The following is a 20,475-nucleotide window of genomic DNA, read 5'->3' as shown; positions in this document are numbered from 1 at the left end:
ATTTATTCCAATAAAAGTTAGATTCTCAATTTTTCATTATATAGCACAGCTCCTAATAGTAGTATTATGATTATCCCTAGTGACTTCCTGGTGAAGATTGTGGAAGTAACTGACAGCAGCCAGCAAAAGACATTTCGGGGACATGACGCACCTGTTTTAAGTGTGTCGTTCGATCCAAAGAACACTTTTCTGGTAACAACTTTTCCAGTGGACTTTCTCTTCTCTTGTCTCTTAAAAGTGGAGCACACATTTTAATTAAGGTGGTTTTTGTGAAACCTCTTTAATGAAATAAATTAATAATTTAAAAATTCAAAACTAAAATTACTTTGTGACATATATAGAGCGCAGAATAACCTGCAAAGCTATATAACTGTGACTCTCCGAATTCTTTGGGGAGAGACACGACCGTCAGACGCTAATAAAAAGTTTATACTGTTCATTATCACTTTTAAAAAATGAGATTTTGTCTTGGCTTTGTATATACCCAACCATTTCTTTTAAGAGTGCCTTCAAACAGAATATTTCTCATACACACACACACACACACACACATATATATATATATAAATTGATGTGGCACTGGCGAAGTGACTCCATGAAAAAGTAACTATGCCAAAAAGTAGAAAAGATAATATGAAAATTAAATTCAGGCTTGATTTGTTCAACTATTTATTCCAACACTTGATAGGAAAACATCAAGCGCACCTTAAATGTTTGATTGCATAATATGTTTATGATACTGTTTGCTGCTGTTTTCAATGTAAACCTTAACACAGTAGTACTTTGCTGGTTGGTCAGAGGCTAATGACTCTCTAAAAATGTTTCCATGCACAGGCATCGGCAAGCTGTGACGGGTCGGTCAGAGTGTGGAAAATTTCAGAGCAGGTAAAATGCCACTTCTTGGAGTTAAACCAGGAATTTTACCACAAGAGATGCTTAAGTCGGTTTTTAAATTTATTTCTCTCATGTCTGCATTGACTTCATACCAACTCCCATTGTCTGTGTTCAGATGTTAACGTTTTCGTGCTCTTAGAAAAACCACCCCCTTCTGTGTTTAGTTCAAGAGGGCCCCTGCCTTCTGGAAGAGAGTGTTTCTTTACAGGAAAAATGGTCACAGGCTACTCAGGCAACCAGGAACATATACTGTAAGGCAGCAGGTTCATAGAGTACATATTTACCAAATCATTCAAATTTATGGCTTGTCCTACATATCATTTTCCACACCAGCCCTGTTCAGACATTTTAAAGAAACATTCCAGTTAAGGGATGAAAGTGTCTCCATTTCACTTCTCGAAGTTCCTAATGATCTCAAAGTTTGAGTAGCACTATGTAGAGATAGTTAACTGGCATAGTTGAAGACATTTTTTTCGATTCTCCCAGGCTGTGGATCCACAGTGGCTATCTGTCCTTCCTTGGGTGGGGATTTAGATTGCACCCCCCTTCATCTAAAACTCATCACATTTAAATAAAAAATAAAATAAATGTCCCGTAGCACCTTAGAGACCAGCTAAGTACCTGAAGAAGTGTGCATGCACACGAAAGCTTATACCCAGAACAAACTTAGTTGGTCTCTAAGGTGCTACTGGACATTTTATTTTATTTTATTTTATTTATTTCGACTGCGTCAGACCAACACAGCTACCTACCTGAATCTCATTATATTTAGAAAGAGTTCCTCTCAAGATGGATAACCACTATTAACTTATTTTGCTTCCAGAGTTGTGAGACAAACTGGCCATTGCTGCAGAAGTGTAATGATGTGGTGAATGCAAAAACAATATGTAGACACGCATGGCAACCCAAAACAGGAAAGGTAACAAGTTGTCTTCATGTGTTTTGATCCATGTGTGTCCGTGTGTGCAAATTTTGAAAAGCAATGGGGAGGGAAATGTTTTAGAATTGTTGTTCCTCTGAAATTCAACCTGCCCTGATGCCACTGTGCAGTGGAGAAGTAGCAGCTGGGTGTTTAGAAATCCAACATGTGGAACAATGGCAGAGCCCTGCTCAGGGTTAAGGATGGAGAGTGTTGGTGAAGGTGCTGCTGTCGTAATCATAAATGCTGTGTCTTCTAAGTAATGCAGATGCGGAGAGTGGGCAACATATGAAATGGCACAAGAACCTCTTCCCATACAATAGATGATCACGATTAATTACATTTATTGGTTGCTCTTTTCACAAAGCGAAAAGGGCAAGCAAAAGTAACTTACACTCTTGCTAATCATTTGCTCAGAAAAATCTCTGGCCACCTCTGTAACTTCAAATTTGGGAAGAAAGGTGGCTAATTGTCATGTTTGCCACAGGGCAGTGCCATGCTTCTCATGGCAAGCAGCATTGTGGAAGACTGGTACTCGGTATAGCTGCTGTAGCATGCATGTGCTTGGCTGATTTCAGACATTCGTTGTATCAGTCTCCATTGCTCCTGAGGGTTTGCAGTCTTAGCCATGGGATCTGTCCTGCTTTTTCTGACTCAGATTGTTGCCACAGGCTGGCCTCTCGGCTTTGTTGGAACAGGACGGCACCATACAATATATTCTGTGTTCTGTGTACAATGCTCTGTGTCTAGTGAGTTCCTTCCAAAATGAATGAAGCATCAGTGCTTGCTTATCAAACATCGAATTGTTTTTAACGGTGTTCTTTTATTGTTTTACTCTGCCTTGATATTTTACGACACTGTGGCTTAAAAATACTATTAAACTAAAGCCACAAAACGAACTCATTTTACAACTGAGATTTTCTGGGAAACCTAGTCAGATGGGCGGGGTATAAATAATAAAACTATTATTATTAAAAACAAAACATTTCCCCCTCTGAATAGTTGCTTGCTGTTCCAGTAGAGAAAGTGGTTAAACTATACAGACGAGAAACCTGGGATCATCAACTAGATCTGTTGGATAAGTCCGTCACCCAGGTTGGTATCCTCCAGGTGCTTGCTATTCATTCTGTACATATTGTAAGAAGAGGGCTTTCCTGACACGTGAAGGAAGTGCTGGCTATCCATTGTTAAACTGATCACTCCCGGATGGCTATGATATGCTTTTCTAAATGAGCAGTCTACCAGCAGGGAATCCTGTATCTCCTTCTCTGGGAGAGTAAGTCTCATTGAATTCAGTGAAACTTACCGTAGTTTTTGCTCTGTAGGATGCACTTTTTCCCCTCCAAAAATTAAGGGGAAATGTGTGTGCGTCCTGTGGAGTGAATGCAGGCTCCTTGGCTTCAGCGATAGCAACGCGAAGCCTCCGAAGCGCAGAGGGAGCGCTCCCTCCGTGCTCCGGAGGCTACGCGTTGCTTTCGCTGAAGCCTGGAGAGCGAGAGGGGTCGGTGCGCATCGACCCCTCTCGCTCTCCAGGCTTCAGGGATAGCCACCTGAAGAATTTGGAGCGCAGCGGGAACTTGTGCTGCGATCCAAAGGCTTTGGGTTCCTTTTGCTGAAGCCAGGAGAGCAAGACTCTCCAGGCTTCAGCAGAGAGGGAGAGCTGCGCAGCGCCCCTTCAGCGAAGCGGGAGGAGAAATGGAAGGGGCTCCGTTTCTCCTGTCGCTTTGCTGAAGGGGCGCTGAGCAGAGAGGGGGAGGATTTTTTTTTCTTCTTGTTCTCCCCCTCTAAAACAAGGTGCGTCCTATGGTCGGGTGCGTCCTATAGCGCGAAAAATATGGCACTTCTGTGCAGACCTGTATAATATTGTGCTGCAAACATCCTTGGGATATAGCAGTTCCTCTTTGGAAATCTGATACAGTGTTAGTGGTTGTACCGCTTGCTGAAAGGAGTCTACTTGCTCTCAGTATCCTGTGCATATGTATAAACAATTCATTACAAAGGTACTGTTCAGTTTCAAGTGCACTCAGGCATTGACTCTTAACCAAAGGAAACTAGGCCCAATAGTCCTTCCTACAGATAGATGCATCATTGTTCAGGTAAGCAAAGAGTAGCAGAACACTGGAATGTGTTGCCTGTGGGATACTAATTTTCTTTCCAAATGTTAGAATTGTAAAATAGAACCTGACATTTCATAGGACTGGGCAGTGGCTGTGGCAACTGGAAATAGTTTCTCAACTTTCATATTTATATAAGATACAGGGTGTTTTTCCCCGTTAAATACAAGGCTCCTCATCGCTCACAAGGATGATAAATGAAAAGTTAAAAGAGAACAACTACTACCAGACTTTTAGAAGACATCTGAAGGCAGCCCTGTTTAGGGAAGCTTTTAATTTTTGATGTATTAGAGGATTTTAATATTTTTTTTTGGAAGCCGCCCAGAGTGGCTGGGGAAGCCCAGCCAGATGGGCGGGGTACAAATAATAAATTATTATTATTATTATTATTAAAATGAGTGCCCAGTATCTTCATACATCTGTTTTGCCTTTCAGTATGCTTAGAAAATCCCAATATAGATGCTTTCTTTTCTCACAAGGAATTAATAATCAGCACAGTTGCTTGGTGCCCAAAATGAAAGTGAGATTGTTCAACGTGTTCTGCAGTTAATGACGCATCTTTATTTTTTCCTTTGTCTACCCCCACTCCCTACCAGCCCTTCAATGTTGTAGCCTGGTCTCCGTGTGGACAGTATCTGGCAGCAGGAAGTGTTGGTGGCTGGATAGTCATTTGGAATGTGGACACCCAGGAGTGCTTGGAGAGGTGCCTGTAGTTTTCATAATGTGTCTTGTAAAGATGAGCTTCCACAAAGTGGAACAATTATTAAGAGAGCAATTGGGAGCCACAGGTCTATCAAATGAACATTTGGCCCTCTTAATAACCTAGGACCCTTGTACCTACGGGAACCGCCTCTCCCGGTATGCCCCACGGAGAGCCTCAAGGTCCATAAATAGCAACACCCTAGTGGTACCGGGCCCTAAGGAAGTTAGATTGGCTTCAACCAGAGCCAGGGCCTTTTCAACACTGGCCCCGGCCTGGTGGAACGCTTTGCCTCATGAGACCAGGGCCCTGCAGGATCTGATTTCTTTCCGCAGGGCCTGTAAGACAGAGTTGTTCTGCCTGGCCTTTGGCTTGGAGCCAATTTGATTCCCTCCCCCTCTTTCTTTTTCCTTTTTCCTTTCTCCTCCTGTGATGAGGCTGCATTTTAATATTTCAATGTTTCAATATTTTAATTGTTGTATTTTAATCTTGTTTTTAAGTTGTATTCATTCAACTTGTATTTATTCAACTTTTTATTATTGCTTGTTAGCCGCCCTGAGCCCGACCTTGGCTGGGGAGGGCAGGGTATAAATTATTATTATTATTATTATTTATTTTGCTTACCTTTGGTTTAATCTAGAGGTGAAGCAGCTTATGACAGGACAGGTACCTGCCTTGTTTTCGTTGGGCCATCTCTGTCCATTCAATGCAATCATAACTCTTAGCCTCTTTGTACTGCAGTGCTCAGTGGTGTGGATTTTCTGGAAAATTTTGAACTGGGATTGTTTTTGGGAGAAAAAATCCTATGTAAATTGGGGCAACTTGCATTGGGTGAAAAATCCTGATGCCCTAGAGCAGGGATGTGGAATTTCGGGCCCATGGACCTAAGACATTCCTCAGTGTATATCAGCCGTGCAAACTGCAAACGGGCCACATTAATTTTTAGCTGGGTGTTGGGCCTGCCTGAGCATAGCGGCGTGGGTTGCACAGACCACATGTGATTCATCTGTCTTAGTAAGAACCAATTAGAATTGTTCTTAACTACATATGATTCAGAAGGACGTAGCACATTGAGAAGATTTGATGAGCTCAGGAGGACTAGTGTGTATGTTTCTCACTTAATTGGTTACAATTAAAGTATTAGGACTCATACATGGCACAGGGTTTTTTCACAGGGTTCTTGTGTTCTGCTGTAGTGATCTTTGCTAAGCCAAGAATGATTTGTCCAAGTCCTGGGAGCCAAACAATTTTTTTTCTGTAGCGAGGGCTTAACAGATCGTGATTTTAAACCTGCACAGAACACTGGTTTTTCATTATTTTTTAGGGTGAAGCATGACAAAAGTTACACCATCTGTGGTCTGGCTTGGCACCCAAAAGGCGGGCAGGTTGCTTATACGGACATGGAAGGCAATCTGGGACTACTTGAGAACGTCTGTGATGTAGATGGAAAGAAATCAAACCACAAGGTAATACAAACCGGAAGCTTTCTTGGCTTTTTCGGTATCCTTTCCCATTGTGGGTGGTAACCCATATCCACTCATGTAAATCTGGAGTTTGGCAGGCTTCAGGATAAAACGTGATGTTTTCTTGATGGCACTATGTGGATTTTATGACAGTAACTTTTAAACCATGGCTTTAGGCATCTGTTCCTGGTGTCAAAGATTACGACGAACTTTTTGATGAGGATGACGGCGAAGACTTCCTGAACAGAGACTCAGTTGGGGACGACTGGGGTCCCAAAGCTGCGAGGAACGATGAAGATGACGACGACGACCCCATGATGGCATCGGGCCGTCCCAGAAACCGAGGGGCAATAATAGAGGATGATGAGAACTCCCTAGGTTTGAATTTCCCAAAGCATGGAGTGGGGGGCAGGGGGGACGAACACTGCAGGAACTGCAGACGCATTGTGGATGCTGCCAACTTGGCTCACAATATCCTTTGGTTGGGGAGCGGGTGTTGCAAGATTTTTTTTAAAAGCCCTTGCCTTCCTAAGCCACTGATTTAAGCTATCTATCTTGCATAGATACTGGATTGCTGAAAGCTAACTCTGCCCTTGATAAGGAGGAAGAAGAGGACGACCAGGAAAGCCTTGCCCCGCTGCCGCCACTATCATCAACCCAGAGGCCTTTCTACGATGGGCCAGTGCCAACTCCTCAGCAAAAGCCCTTCCAGCCTGGCTCCACTCCGGTTCATCTCACTCATCGCTTCATGGTGAGTTTCGTTTCTTTGGCTGATTTAAAATAATAATAATAATAATAATAATAATAATAATAATAATAATAATAATAAAAGTTGGGAAAAGGCACTCTTGGCCATAAGTCCCACCTCAAGATCCAAGAGTGATACTGAACCGAGAAGTACCCCCAGGCTATGCAGCTGATCTTGCAAGGGAGTGTGATGCCACCCAAAACAGTACCAGTTCCCAGATAAATTGGACCCTTCAACAATTGTTGTCTCCTTTTGAGGGGAAGCGGGAGCGGGCTGAGTTCTTTTTTCCTTTCTTTTTTAAAGCAGTGCATCTCTACATAGGCTGCTGTTGCACAGAGAAGCCTTCCAGAAAGGGTATATGTACTCACCTCATTGCCTGAATGGGGGTGAAAAAGTGGCTTAAGATTTCTTTGTGATTAGGAATGACTCTTCCCCGCCTCTTCCAAGAAACAAGGTGATGGGGTGTTATTCTACAGAGGAGTGAGGGAAGGTAAATAAACAGATTTCAGTAAATAAGGTACCATTGCCTCTCTTTACAAGAAAAGAAATGAAAAGAGAAATGTCACAGGAGCAAGCAACTTGCCTGGTCTCTCAGACGTTGCCCCTGTCTTTTGCTGTTTGGAGTAATAAACCACAGTAGAATATATGTCTGCACTGCAGGCTAAACTCTCCTCTGTGGTATAATATTGGCCAGCGTTTATCAGATCATTTCACAGCAGACTCTTGGGCATGTATTATCCCCCTTTGCTTTTTGAAATTTCTTCTGCCCTCAGCCCTTTAAACCAAACATGTCAAAATAATCAGCCAGTTGTCCCCATCTAATTAAGGGGGAAATGGAGAGTTTATAATATTTAATTTTTTGTATGTTGCTTTTCAAGAAAAGGATTGCAAAGTGGTTTTCAAAAATCCAGCAATAATGTTTAATAATAATAACAGAAATATTTTATTATTTATACCCTGCCTGTCTGATATTTGTGTGAACATTCTTCTTCTTCTTCTTCTTCTTCTTCTTCTTCTTCTTCTTCTTCTTCTTCTTCCTCCTCCTCTTCCTCTTCCTCTTCCTCTTCCTCTTCCTCTTCCTCTCTTCCTTTTTCTTTTCCTCTTCCTCTTCTTCTTCTTTGGCGATCACTCGTAGCCAAGTAAGATTGTCTTCCATAAACACGGTTTTAAGAATGAGTCCGTAAGTGACTGTGGAGGCCAATTCTGGATCCGCACATCCTTCCACAGTGGGGACATTGGTTCCTGGGCGGGAGGTGAACACGGTGTGGATTTGCCAAGTGTGCCTTCCTCTTAGCCCATTTCTCCCTTGTTTCCTGAGTTTGAGCATCTTCAAAGTTCATGACACCTTTGGTAATGGCAGTTCTCCAACTAGAGTGCTTGCAGGCCAGTGTTTCCCAGTTGTCAGTGTTTATGCTACATTTTTTTAGATTTGCATTGAGACAGTCTTTAAACCTCTTTTGTTGACCACCAGCATTACGCTTTCCATTTTTAAGTTCGGAATAGAGTAGTAGCCTCTGCTAGAGTTAGACCAGGGGACCTGGGATCCATTCAGAGTAGAAAGCAGGCATTTGAAAGCTGTATGTTGCTTTTCTGAAAGTAATGTTACTGTTGACATTCCTTCCATAGGTGTGGAACTCTATTGGTATTATTCGCTGCTATAATGATGAGCAGGACAACGCCATTGATGTGGAATTCCATGACACGGCCATCCATCACGCTATGCACTTGCCAAATTCTTTGAATCACACAATGGCAGCCCTTTCCAGTGAAGCTATTTTGCTAGCCTGCGAGAGCACAGAGGAGCTAGCGAGGTAACACTTATTTTAATGTTTCTGTGAAGAACACAACTTGTTAAAAAACACACACACTACCAAACCTATTTTTGGCATGCCATGGGTTTACCTGTAGTGGTCATAATCAGGATGAATGGATCTCAGAGCTGTTGTTAGTGCAACATCTCTTGGAGATACTGTTACCGTTGGTTTCGTGCAAAACCTCAAGGGAACAGCTGAGGAATAAAGAAAAGGTGGAGCTGATAAACGAAAGAAGACTTACTAATTAATGAATTGGTGATCAGTTTTCCTAGCGTGTTTTCAACTTGTAACAGTACAAACCAGCATTCTGGTTTAATTTAGTCTCCAGCAAAACTCCTACTATTGTGTGAAGTACCCCCCACCCTGAAAAACATGTTCAGCAGAGAGACTCTAGTCTGAACATCCCTAATCACTTCTTGTTTTTTGTTCCCCATTCCCCCCTTGTTTTTTCCCCATTTTCAGCAAGCTTCACTGCATACATTTTAACTCCTGGGATTCCAACAAGGAGTGGACAGTTGACATGTTGCAGAATGAAGAGATTGAAGCGGTTTGTTTGGGCCAGGGCTGGGCTGCGTGTGCCACAAGCACCCTTCTCCTCCGCCTCTTCACGAACGGGGGAGTTCAGAAAGACATCTTCAGCCTCCCTGGCCCTGTGGTGTCCATGGCGGGACACGGAGAGCAGCTGTTGGTGGCTTTTCACAAAGGTAATTTCCCTGGCAGGCTTCTTTTTCCTGTTTAAATATGTTTCGGGGTAAGTTACCGTATTTTTCGCTCTATAGGACGCACTTTTCCCCCTCCAAAAATTAAGGGGAAATGTGTGTGCGTCCTATGGAGCGAATGCAGGCTTGGCTTCAGCGATAGCAATGCGAAGCCTCCGAAGCGCAGAGGGAGTGCTCCCTCCACGCTCCGGAGGCTATGCGTTGCTTTTGCTGAAGCCTGGAGAGCGAGAGGGGTCGGTGCGCACCGACCCCTCTCGCTCTCCAGGCTTCAGGGATAGCCACCTGAAGAATTTGGAGCGCAGCGGGAACTTGTGCTGTGATCCAAAGGCTTTGGGTTCCTTTTGCTGAAGCCAGGAGAGCAAGACTCTCCAGGCTTCAGCAGAGAGGGGGAGCTGCGCAGCGCCCCTTCAGCGAAGCGGGAGGAGAATGGAAGGGGCTCCGTTTCTCCTGCCGCTTCGCTGAAGGGGCACTGAGCAGAGAGGGGGATATTATTTTTTCTTGTTCTCCCCCTCTAAAACAAGGTGTGTCCTATGGTCGGGTGAGTCCTATAGAGCGAAAAATACGGTATGTTTCCTCCCCACCTCCTTTTTCGCTGCAACTTCTGTTTCACAAAATGCCATAGAAGCATCATACTTTGATTTCGAATGGCGAAATGTTCAGTATGTTAATCTGGTTGCATTTCTAAAGTGAGCCGTCATCACATGCCCAACGACTTCCATTTGTTTGTAATTTTACTACTGGCTTTACACCACCCGTCTCTCTGACACCCCTGTCTTGCCACAAGGAAGTTTAGGCTTCACTGGAATTGTTTTAGGATAATGAGGGTGAAAGCTGACGGTACCCATCTGCTAGCAGGTTGACAGGATGGATTCTCTTCTCCCGCACAGACCCCACCCTTCAGGTTGGGGAACCCTCCTTAGCAGGCTTGGGGGAGGATGGGGTGGGAGGATGGAAGGCTGTGGTATTGGGGGGAGGAGGAGAGAGGAAGGAGAAGTCCTGCCACAAAAAGCCACTTAACAAAATATATCATTTAATTCAAGTAAGACAAAAACCAGCTGTCAGATGGCTGTTGTGGTTGCTTGAGAGTAACCAGGCAGGACTCCGATCTGTGTTTTACAGGCTTTATTTTGGTGCAAACCATTTACAGTGAAGAGCCCCAAAGCTCATGTCTGGCTCAGTCGCTAGCAGAATCCAGGAGTGGTCTCTTTTTGGACCTGCCCCAACATAAAGAGTTTCGTTACCCCCAAATGTCTCCTCCCCTCTCTGCTCCTCAAACTACTGCGCAGGATGGGCGATGGCAAGGGCGTGTTTCCCTCCTGTCCGGCCTGCCCAGAAGCGGTGTTTAGGCTCTCACCAGCAACCTCTGGTCCTTGCACCTCTTCCCCACTGGAGGTGGGGCTTTCCTCCTCCCCAGAAGAGGAACTGCTTCGCAAGATTTTCGGAGGCTCTCTGTAACACAACTGCCCTTCTATTTCTCGCCTCTGAGCCGATGGCAGTTCCCTGACACCAACAATTTAGCAGACAGAATAAATTCAATATTATAAAAGGAATAATCGAGACTTAAGAACTTAGATATTTCTGTGAATGCTTAAAAATTGACCAGGGGATAGAAATTCAGCCAGGTCCTTCAGGTGCCCAGAAAATGGCACACCGACAGAGCAACTTCCAGCTATCTTCACCCACCAGCAGCAGCTCCTTTCCTGCAACTTCCTTCGGTCTAGAATTAATTGCCCCCGCCCCTCTTGCTTTTATAGGTACTGGCTTTGAAGGGGATCAGTGTCTTGGGGTGCAGCTGCTAGAGCTGGGAAGGAAGAAGAGGCAGCTTTTGCACGGTGACCCACTTCCTCTTTCCAGGAAATCCTATCTCACATGGCTAGGATTCTCAGCAGAAGGTAAGATGGTTCGCTTCTCTCCTTTATTCTGAGATGTGTCGATATCATTTTCCCAGGGGGAAATGTGCAGCATTGTGTGACAGACTTTCCATTCCTCTACTCTCCCCCGCAGCCCTCTCACGCCCCATCAATTCTATTCTAGAAGTTCCTATGGTCCTTTATATTGAGGGGGTGGGTGGGTCTGCAAGCAGAAGAGGAAGTCCCATTGCACAGGTGTAAGTTTGTTCTGTTAGTGGATAGACATAACTGGATATTGCTCACCAGTTTGGATCCTAAGTTTATCTTCATGAAAGTGAGAGGAGCCAGTTTCCGCCACCTCCCCTGCAGCCATCTGTACAGTGGTGCCCCGCAAGACGAAAATAATCCGTTCTGCGGGAGCCTTCGTCTTGCAGGGATTTTCGTCTTGCGGAGCTCCGCTATCAGCCGATCAGCTGATAAGCGGTAAAACAGCTGATAAGCGGCTTAGCGGCTTTTAGCGCTTAGCGGATTAGCGGATAAGCGGCAATTTAGAGATAAGGAGCTTAGCGCCTTTCAGAAAAGGCAAAAAAAAAGGGAGACCACGGAAAAAAATTTGTTTTGCGAGTAAGCCCCATAGAAAAAAACGTCTTGCGAAGCAGAAAAAATGTCGGAAAGCCCTTTCGTCTTGCGTGTTTTTCGTTTAGCGGGGCATTCGTCTAGCGGGGTACCACTGTACTATATTCCAAATCGTTCCCAAAGGCTCCCCAGCCCCCAGGACTGGGGGGGGGCGGAGAGAAGGGAAAGCCCTGGTCCATGAATGTGAACTCACCCTATTTCTGCGACTATAATTTGTTATAGCAGTTTTAATATTCAGTTTTGGATGATTGCAGCCCTTGGACCTGATGGTGAAGGGCAGGCAAAAATCTGAATAAAATAACAATACTGATGAGCGGAAGGGAAGTTAGGGTGCAAGCCGTTATCCCTAAGGGCTGGTTTACAAGCTAAATTGGTTGCTGGTGGTGTTGAAGATGCCCGCAGCCTCCTAAGATAGGCATAGGCAAACTCAGCCCTCCAGATGTTTTGGACTACAACTCCCATCATCCCTAGCTAACAGGATCAGTGGTCAGGGATGATGGGAGTTGTAGTCCCAAAACTTTTGGAGGGCCGAGTTTGGCTATGCCTGTCCTAAGAGGTGGAGATACCTGCAACGTCCTAAGCGGGGAAGTTCAGCATTATAAGTGAACACCCGGATCTGTGGAGATGGATCTGGGCAAGGAGCTTTTCAAGAGGAAAACTTAGCATCTCTCAACTTGAGGGAGATATCAGGGTGGGGAAGGGGACCAAGCACTTCTCCATTGTGAATGACAGGTGGCTATCCTGCAAGAGTAACACCATTGTCGCTGTCTACCAGCTTAAGAGGGTCACTGATACTTGTGCACTTGCTTGCTCTTGAAGATTGCAAGGGGACATGGCTGTTAAAACCGAATTTCAACAACCTAGTTACTACAGACTACCAGAAGGTGGCGCCATTTCCAAAGTTAACAGCCCCTGATTCTCTTCAAAATGTGCCATACTTTTTTTATTCAGTAAGGCAGAGAGGAGTGCTGCACTTAACATCCTACCTGTAGCTCATGCGTCTTCTTCAGAGAGAACCCTCAAAACAACACTATGTGTGTGTGTGTTCCTGATTTTGTAGGTACCCCTTGTTACGCGGATTCAGAGGGCGTCGTGCGCATGCTGAACCGAGGACTTGGTAATACCTGGACCCCAGTCTGTGACACAAGGGAGCACTGTAAAGGGAAGTCAGATCACTACTGGATTGTGGGCATTCATGAAAACCCACAGCAGCTCAGGTAGGAAGTCAGAGTTTGCATGGTTATACAAGAGAAAAGCACGTGAATATTCAGGTGGTTTTGTTCAAAGCCACGTGCCCATTTATCCTCTGCAGCTTTCTGTCTACGACTTCCCCACTGCTGCCTGTTTAGTCCAGGCCCCTCCAGCTTAAATTTATTGGGTGGGAAGAGGTCTGTGTGGAGCTGCTAGCAATGAAAGCGGCTCTTCCCATTTAAACAGCCAGCTGTGCAACTAAGGCTGCCCTTAATTGACTTGCTTTGGTTTACAGTGGTACCTCGGGTTACATACGCTTCAGGTTACAGACTCCGCCAACCCAGAAATAGTACCTTGGGTTAAGAACTTAGCTTCAGGATGAGAACAGAAATCATGCTCTGGTGGCACGGCGGCAGCAGGAGGACCCTTTAGCTAAAGTGGTGCTTCAGGTTAAGAACAGTTTCAGGTTAAGTACGAACCCAAGGTACCACTGTATTTTTTGCTACCTTTCCATAGTGAGCTGTCCCCAGCAGTGAGCTTCTAACAGCAGCTACCTAACAAAGCATGATAATAAATTTAATTAAAACAAAAACCGCAACAGTTTGGTAGGCGGAATAAATTCAATATTACAGAAGAAATAATCAAGACTTAAGTACCTTCAAAGTGGAAATACAGTTAACAAAGCCTCCAGCTGCTGGAGAAGCAGGTCTTACTGCGCCAGTCTGCTCTTGCCTTCAGTGATGGTATTGTTACAACTACCATCACCTTAGGGCTGCCTTGAATCTCCTCTTTTACTGCAGACACCCTACAGATATAGAGCGCAGCCGTACATGGTCGCTTTACTTTTATCTTTTTCTTCCAATGGTTGCGTTATTTCCCCCTGATAAAGCTAAGCTTGGGCTCACTGCAGCCACTCAGAGAGGCATCTTGCTGTTATCTGTGGACTTGGCCAATTGTACAGAAACGGCATGTTCTTCTGCTTCCCCCATCGAGTCATTCATTTCTAGGGAAACTAATGAAAAGCCCCAGGATACGTCTGGGTTGATGAATGCAAGTCACAGTCATTGTGGTTTTCCTTCCTCTTCCAAGAAAGAAAAAGACAGAAAGTGTGTTATTTAAATACAGGGTTTCTCTTTATATTTATATTTTTAAAATATATCACCCACGAGAATGGATGTATGAAGGATTTGATTGTACTAGTGTAATTGAATGGGGCTAAAATTTTAGATTTAGCAAATGCTTTTTGGGAGTTTTGTTCTACTCTTTGTAATATGTTACTTTTTAAAAATAAAAACTAATGCATGCCATTTTTCTCCCCTCTGATGTGGGAGAGTACAGAAACTGCCCCTCCCTGACCTGTAGACTGAAGTGGTAAAATGCAAGAAAAGCTGTGCCTTTTATTTATTGTGCTGTGAGTGCATGATTTGCTCCTTTAGACAGAGCCTGCTGGTGTGGGGAGAGAGATACTGCTTTTAGGTGTGCATCTTAATTCTGTGCTTCCCTCCTTGCAGGTGCATCCCTTGTAAAGGAGCCCGTTTCCCCGCTACCCTTCCCCGTCCTGCAGTAGCAGTGCTGCCATTCAAGCTTCCTTTTTGTCAGACAGCAACAGATAAGGGCCAGATGGAGGTAGGGAAAGTCAACATTGGTTTGGTTTGCTGGCTGTCTTGCGTCCGTGCCCTCTTGACATGTGTGCCCAGATTATTAAAGCAGCCCTTGCAGTGTGTTTGTAGTCAGAAATTGGGATTTGGTCCGTAGATCCGTATTGGAAAAGGGTGTTTGTTAACGACAACGGTGTTATTAATGAAGGCAACATTATGGTTGTTGTTATTTATTGCACTTTTCACCCTTCATACATTTGGATCCCAGGTGAAAAATAATAACCGCATAAAACACATACGTCACATGATAAATATTAACATAAAAACCGATTGCGGTCATAGACAAATTCCTTGCAGCAGCAACACATAGCAAATGCTGGACTCAAAATAATACCAAGCACCAAAAACTGAAGGGAAAACAATATATTTGGAGCTGGAAGACTGAAGACCTAAATAAGGGATTGCAGTTTGCTTCCTTTTCTCAGACCCATTTTGTATGGTTTTTGCTTCGTCTGTATTGCATGGAAGTGGAGCCCGTGAGTTCCTTGAGTAGTTTATCTGACACGTTGTTTAATATAAAACACCTCTGATGCAAATTATCTCTGTTGTGAAGAAAAGCACTGCAGAACCCCCTGTTCTTATCTGTGGGGCTGGTCAGAATCATTTGTTGAATTCATGTTTAAATTGCATGTATTGAACAGAAAATGTACAGAAGCTCTGCCCATAGTTGTATATGTGTGTTTACATTCATTCATTCATTTAATACACCACTGTGTTGTAAAAACCGTCAAAGCTGTTTACTTGCATCGCATGTGGAGGCCATGCATTTGTGTGCTTGTTTATTGTAAGTACTAGAGCAATCTCAGAACCTTGTTAAATTCCTGCAAATATCGAGACCTACAAATGGTCCTGATTAAACAGCAATGTGTTGAACTATGGTTTTCCCCCTTTTTCCTGCATGCTTCAGGAGCAATTTTGGCGCTCTGTCTTGTTTCACCGCTACCTGGACTACTTATCCCAAAATGGATATGAACACGATGAAAGTTTGAAAAGCCAGGCAACCCAAGAACAGCAGAATCTCTTGATGAAAATGTTTGCAGTAAGTGAGGAAGGTTCTCAATTCAAAAAGCAACTACAGCTCTTGAAGCATTTTGATGTCACGCTGCTTAGCAAAATAGCATTATTTCTTCACAGCTTGGGAATTTGGTTGTGACCCTTTATTAACCCCTGAAACATACAAAGGGCGTTTAGGCTTGAGCACGCACTATTGCAAGATCTAGCTTGCCAACACACATTGTGTGGTCTGAGCGTGGATAGATAACGCAGATAGATCTGCTTAATCAACACACAAATCTTGTGGCTGGGCAGTGCCAACGCCTCTGCTATTCCCAGGTTGCTGCGAAGTCCCAGGTGGGCTGGCTGTGACTGTAGCCAGAGTTGCTGCAGTGGGTGGAGCCAGAGGTGTCAGGGATGGAGGCAAGGCACAGCGCAAACTATGTGGAATGGAAGGAGAATGGAGAAGGGTGAGGAGGGGCTGGATCAGAGAGGAGGAATGTACCTGGGGGCTTAATGTGTGAGTAGCTAATGCCTAAGAGCAGGAGGCTCTTAGGAGAGGAGCCTTGCTAAGCCAAGAGAAAGCTATGCCAAGAGAAGAAAGTGACGTGACAACTGCCCCCCACCCTTTGCTGGCGAAGCCTCAGTAAACTAATCCTAATACGCCATAGTTCCTTGGTCTGCCGTCTCATAGCCCCAGAGCTTTGCACTGCCCATTACTGTCTTGTCTCCTGTATGGTTTTAAAATGTTGAGGTCTACTTCTTAAATTAACAGTTTTTAAAGGCAGTGTAACTCCAGTAGCAGGCTGGTTCCCATCAAAGTTACTGCTTTTTAAAAGAATGACTACAGGCAGGTGGCTTTCCCAGTGACAGGGAGGAGGATAGGAGTACAGTGGTACCTCCTGTTGCGGACGGGATCCGTTCCGGAGGTCTGGTTGGATCCTGAGGATTCTGCAACCTGAGGACCGCTTCTGTGCATGCGCGCGCAGCAAAACTCAGTAAAATACTTCCGGGTTTGCCGCTTTCGCATCCTGAAGTTTACGTAACCAGAGGGTTACGTAAACGGAGATACTACTGTATAGCTTTTGTTCTCTTCATTTTACAAGAGAACCTTCCCTTGCTAAACACCACGGGACTTTGTTTCTCTTTTCCCCTTTTGTACGAATAGCTTTCCTGCACCCTGGAACGTGAGTTTCGCTGCATGGAACTTGCAGAGCTTATGACTCAGAATGCCAGGAGCTTAGCTATCAAGTACGCCTCTCGCTCTCGGAGGCTGAATCTCGCCCAACGGCTCAGTGAACTGGCAGCAGAGAGAGCAGCTGAGTTGGCAGCTGCTGAAGAGCACGTCATGCAAGAGGAAGAGGAGGAGGAAGAGGATTTCCGAAATCATCTGAATGCTGGGTAAAAAGAAATTCCAGAGTGACACTACGGTTGGCAGACTTTTGCAGTGAAGGAGTTGCAGGGACCTCATTCATCATGTAGGCGTGTACTAGTGACAGATAGTGAGTGTGGGTATTTGTGTGGCTTGCAGTCCCATATTCTATCTGCCAGTGCCTGAGGTTTGGTGGTGTTCCTTCCCTGTCAGTATCGTGGATAAGGGGAAGCCTTTATACTGGTGCTCAACCCCTGGACTGAAACACTGCTTAAAAAGGGAACAGGCACCATTTGAGAGCCAGTGTGGTGTATTGGTTAAGAGCAGTGGACTCGTAATCTGGTGAACCAGGTTCGATTCCCTCCACATGCAGCTGCTGGGTGACCTTGGGCTAGTCACACTTCTCTGAAGTCTCTTAGCCTCACTCACCTCACAGAGTGTTTGTTGTGGGGGAGGAAGGGAAAGGAGATTGTTGGCCGCTTTGAGACTCCTTAGGGTAGTGAGAAAGGGGGATATCAAATCCAAACTCCTCCTCCTCCTCCTCTTCCTCTTCTTCTTCTTCTTCTATGAGGAACAAATTTTCTATAAAAAGTGAGATACGGCCATCTTTTTATGGCTTGAAGTTGATTCTTGCGGAGACTGGGATGTTTCACAGACTGGGGATGTTCTGGAAGCAAGAGTTAAGCTTATCTTTCTCTCCTTGGACAGAATAGCATTTTAAGTGTAAAGGTTTGAAGACGGAAGATACACACACACACACACACACACACACACACACACACATTTACCAAGGGACTGTGTGAATATACTGTATTTTTCTCTCTATAAGACACACCAGACCACAAGACGCACCTAGTTTTTGGAGGAGGAAAACGAAAAAAAAATCTGAATCTCAGAAGACAGAACAGCAAGAGGGATTGCTGTGCAGTGAAAGCAGCAATTTCTCTTGCTGTTCTGGCTTCTGGGATAGCTGCGCAGCCTGCATTCACTCCATAAGACGCACACACATTTCCCCTTACTTTTTAGGAGGGAAAAAGTGAGCCTTATAGAGCAAAAAATACGCTAACTCTTAATCCATTGTCTGCACTCTTTCCTCCTTTCTCACATGAATTTTCTTCACTATTCACCACTGTCCTTAATTGTAGATAAGGGTTGTGTGTTGGCAGTGACCTTCACTAGAGTGTGCTTTTAACCAGAGACTTGATGTTAGCTCTAGGACAGTCCATTAAGGTACTGTGCAACATATGTTACTGTTCTTTATATTTTCCCTGTATCCTCTCCCTCCTTTTAGAAACCTCAGAGTGATTGATATCTTCTTCCAACCACACACACTTAGTTTCATCAGTGGTACAGCACTGTCTATTCCTAGCCCTTTATTTTGGTGGCAGGGTGTGTAGTTATCGTCTTCTTTTTACCTAGGTATGCAGTTTTAAGATATTTTCTAGCATGTGACCTAAATCAGTTGTTGTTTTAATCTTACTAATGGCCCAGTGTATTACATGTGTGGCAGCTGCCTCTTATCTATCTGTTTATTTAAATATCTAGCTAAATGAGTAGACTGCTGAGTTCATTTATCTGCTTTCAGTTACAGTAGCACCCCCACAGAATCAGGTCAGGCCCGGATCAGAAACCTTCAACGTCAGCAAAGTATGGAGACCTACGAGGAAGAGGAGGAGAAGGAGGAGGAGGAAGGCACATCTGAAGTGACAAAACCTAGTAAGACTGACAGATGCACACAAGTATTCAGGGCAGAAGGCTGTATAGTTGTCATATTTCCCAAATCCTGAGGACGGGTTGTTGATAAGAGCAGACAAATAATGCATGACAGGCTCCACAAAGAAGAACTATTTTCTGGGGTTTATTTTTCTTGATTCATTTTCCTTTTCAAGGAAGGAAAAGCTTGCTTCTCCTTTCCCTCACTAATCATTGTAGCAAGTAGGGTCTGTCTTCTGTGTTTTCTAGCTTTTAGCATTTTGTAGCTCACTTACCATCTATTTTGCTTAGCTGATGTTCTTAACTAGGACTATAATATAGCACTTATTCAGGGTTAACCTGGAAGATGCCTCAAATTTCACTCCTCTTCTCATGTTTGCACTTACATATACACCATTTGTCATATCTTTCTGAAGGACCTCTGCCAATCTCTGAAAAGGCGTCTACTCCCAAATCTGGTGAGTCAAAATTATTATTATTTTCTAGGCAAGGAAAAAATATTCATGGTTGTGCCTGTTTGCACAACTTTTGGTATCAGCTGCCCAATTGCAGTTCCTCTCCTTTTGTCAAACTGCATGCTTGCATCACTTAATTCTGATGTAATAAATTGGAACACTTCCTCTCCAGCTCCCACTGTGCACCCCAAATCAGCTATGAGGAGTTGGGGGATTGTGTGGAGCATGGGGAGAGGCGGCTTCAGGCAGACCTCATTTTATTGTGTTTTGCTTTATTGTGGTTCGTGGATATTGCTCCTTACCAGGACATGGGTGCCACTTCAGGCAGCCCAGCCAGGGGAAGGAAGCTCCCCGCTGCTGCCCCTCTTCTGGCCATAGGAGTAGACTATGGCTGGAGCTGGGTTTTATTGCGATATTAGCTTTATTGCGATGGTCTGGAACCGAACCTGCAATATCTCTGAGGTATGCTTATAAATAGAATCCCGTGTATACAGCATTGAATACAACCTTAAAAATAAAGAACACATAACATTAATTAATAAAGCACTTTTGTATACGCAGGCCCACTTAACTATTGTAAATGAAAACAATTAGTTCCTTTTCCCAAAAGGCACACACAATGTTTTCTAAAGGTTTTCATTGGTGTTCTTCTCCCCTATCTCTTCTCTCTCCAGTAACAAAAGCTGCAGTTGTGTCCAGCAGTCAAAAGCGAGTCAATCCCTTCAAGGTGAGAATTTGGTGATTTTGTTGTTGTTGTTGTTTAGTCGTTTAGTCGTGTCCGACTCTTCGTGACCCAATGGACCAGAGCACGCCAGGCACCTCTGTCCTCCATTACCTCCCGCAGTTTGGTCAAACTCATGCTGGTAACCTCGAAAACACTATCCAACCATCTCGTCCTCTGTCGCCCCCTTCTCCTTGTGCCCTCCATCTTTCCCAGCATCAGTGTCTTCTCCAGGGAGTCTTCTCTTCTCATGAGGTGGCCAAAGTACTGGAGCCTCAGCTTCACGATCTGTCCTTCCAGTGAGCACTCAGGGCTGATTTCATTAAGAATGGATGCATTTGATCTTCTTGCAGTCCATGGGACTCTCAAGAGTCTTCTCCAGCACCATAATTCAAAAGCATCAATTCTTCGGTGATCAGCCTTCTTTATGGTCCAGCTCTCACTTCCATACATCACTACTGGGAAAACCATGGCTATAACTATACGGACCTTTGTTGGCAAGGTGACGTCTCTAC

The 20,475-nt window shown here is 44.4% G+C and overlaps 1 protein-coding gene across 2 annotated transcripts in view; it reads left to right on the top strand.

Moving 5' to 3' along the window:
- WDHD1 (WD repeat and HMG-box DNA binding protein 1) overlaps positions 1-20,475 on the top strand; it is a 34,925-nt gene that overhangs the window by 10,139 nt on the left and 4,311 nt on the right. For both annotated transcript variants that reach the window (XM_053389800.1, XM_053389703.1), the window contains exons 6-23: positions 81-192; positions 835-885; positions 1,718-1,813; positions 2,816-2,908; positions 4,524-4,630; positions 5,952-6,093; positions 6,267-6,468; positions 6,654-6,841; positions 8,465-8,649; positions 9,115-9,356; positions 11,126-11,263; positions 12,918-13,074; positions 14,560-14,674; positions 15,614-15,745; positions 16,868-17,100; positions 18,657-18,787; positions 19,201-19,242; positions 19,914-19,966. In XM_053389800.1, coding sequence (XP_053245775.1) covers positions 81-192; positions 835-885; positions 1,718-1,813; positions 2,816-2,908; positions 4,524-4,630; positions 5,952-6,093; positions 6,267-6,468; positions 6,654-6,841; positions 8,465-8,649; positions 9,115-9,356; positions 11,126-11,263; positions 12,918-13,074; positions 14,560-14,674; positions 15,614-15,745; positions 16,868-17,100; positions 18,657-18,787; positions 19,201-19,242; positions 19,914-19,966 — 2,419 coding nt within the window. The remainder of the gene's footprint in view (positions 1-80; positions 193-834; positions 886-1,717; positions 1,814-2,815; positions 2,909-4,523; positions 4,631-5,951; positions 6,094-6,266; positions 6,469-6,653; positions 6,842-8,464; positions 8,650-9,114; positions 9,357-11,125; positions 11,264-12,917; positions 13,075-14,559; positions 14,675-15,613; positions 15,746-16,867; positions 17,101-18,656; positions 18,788-19,200; positions 19,243-19,913; positions 19,967-20,475) is intronic.

The sequence above is a fragment of the Podarcis raffonei genome, chromosome 1 (genome assembly GCF_027172205.1).
Source record: "Podarcis raffonei isolate rPodRaf1 chromosome 1, rPodRaf1.pri, whole genome shotgun sequence".
Lineage (NCBI taxonomy): Eukaryota > Metazoa > Chordata > Lepidosauria > Squamata > Lacertidae > Podarcis > Podarcis raffonei.
The sequence above is the reverse complement of the archived record's forward strand: the minus strand, read 5'-3'. Positions and strand labels throughout refer to the sequence as shown.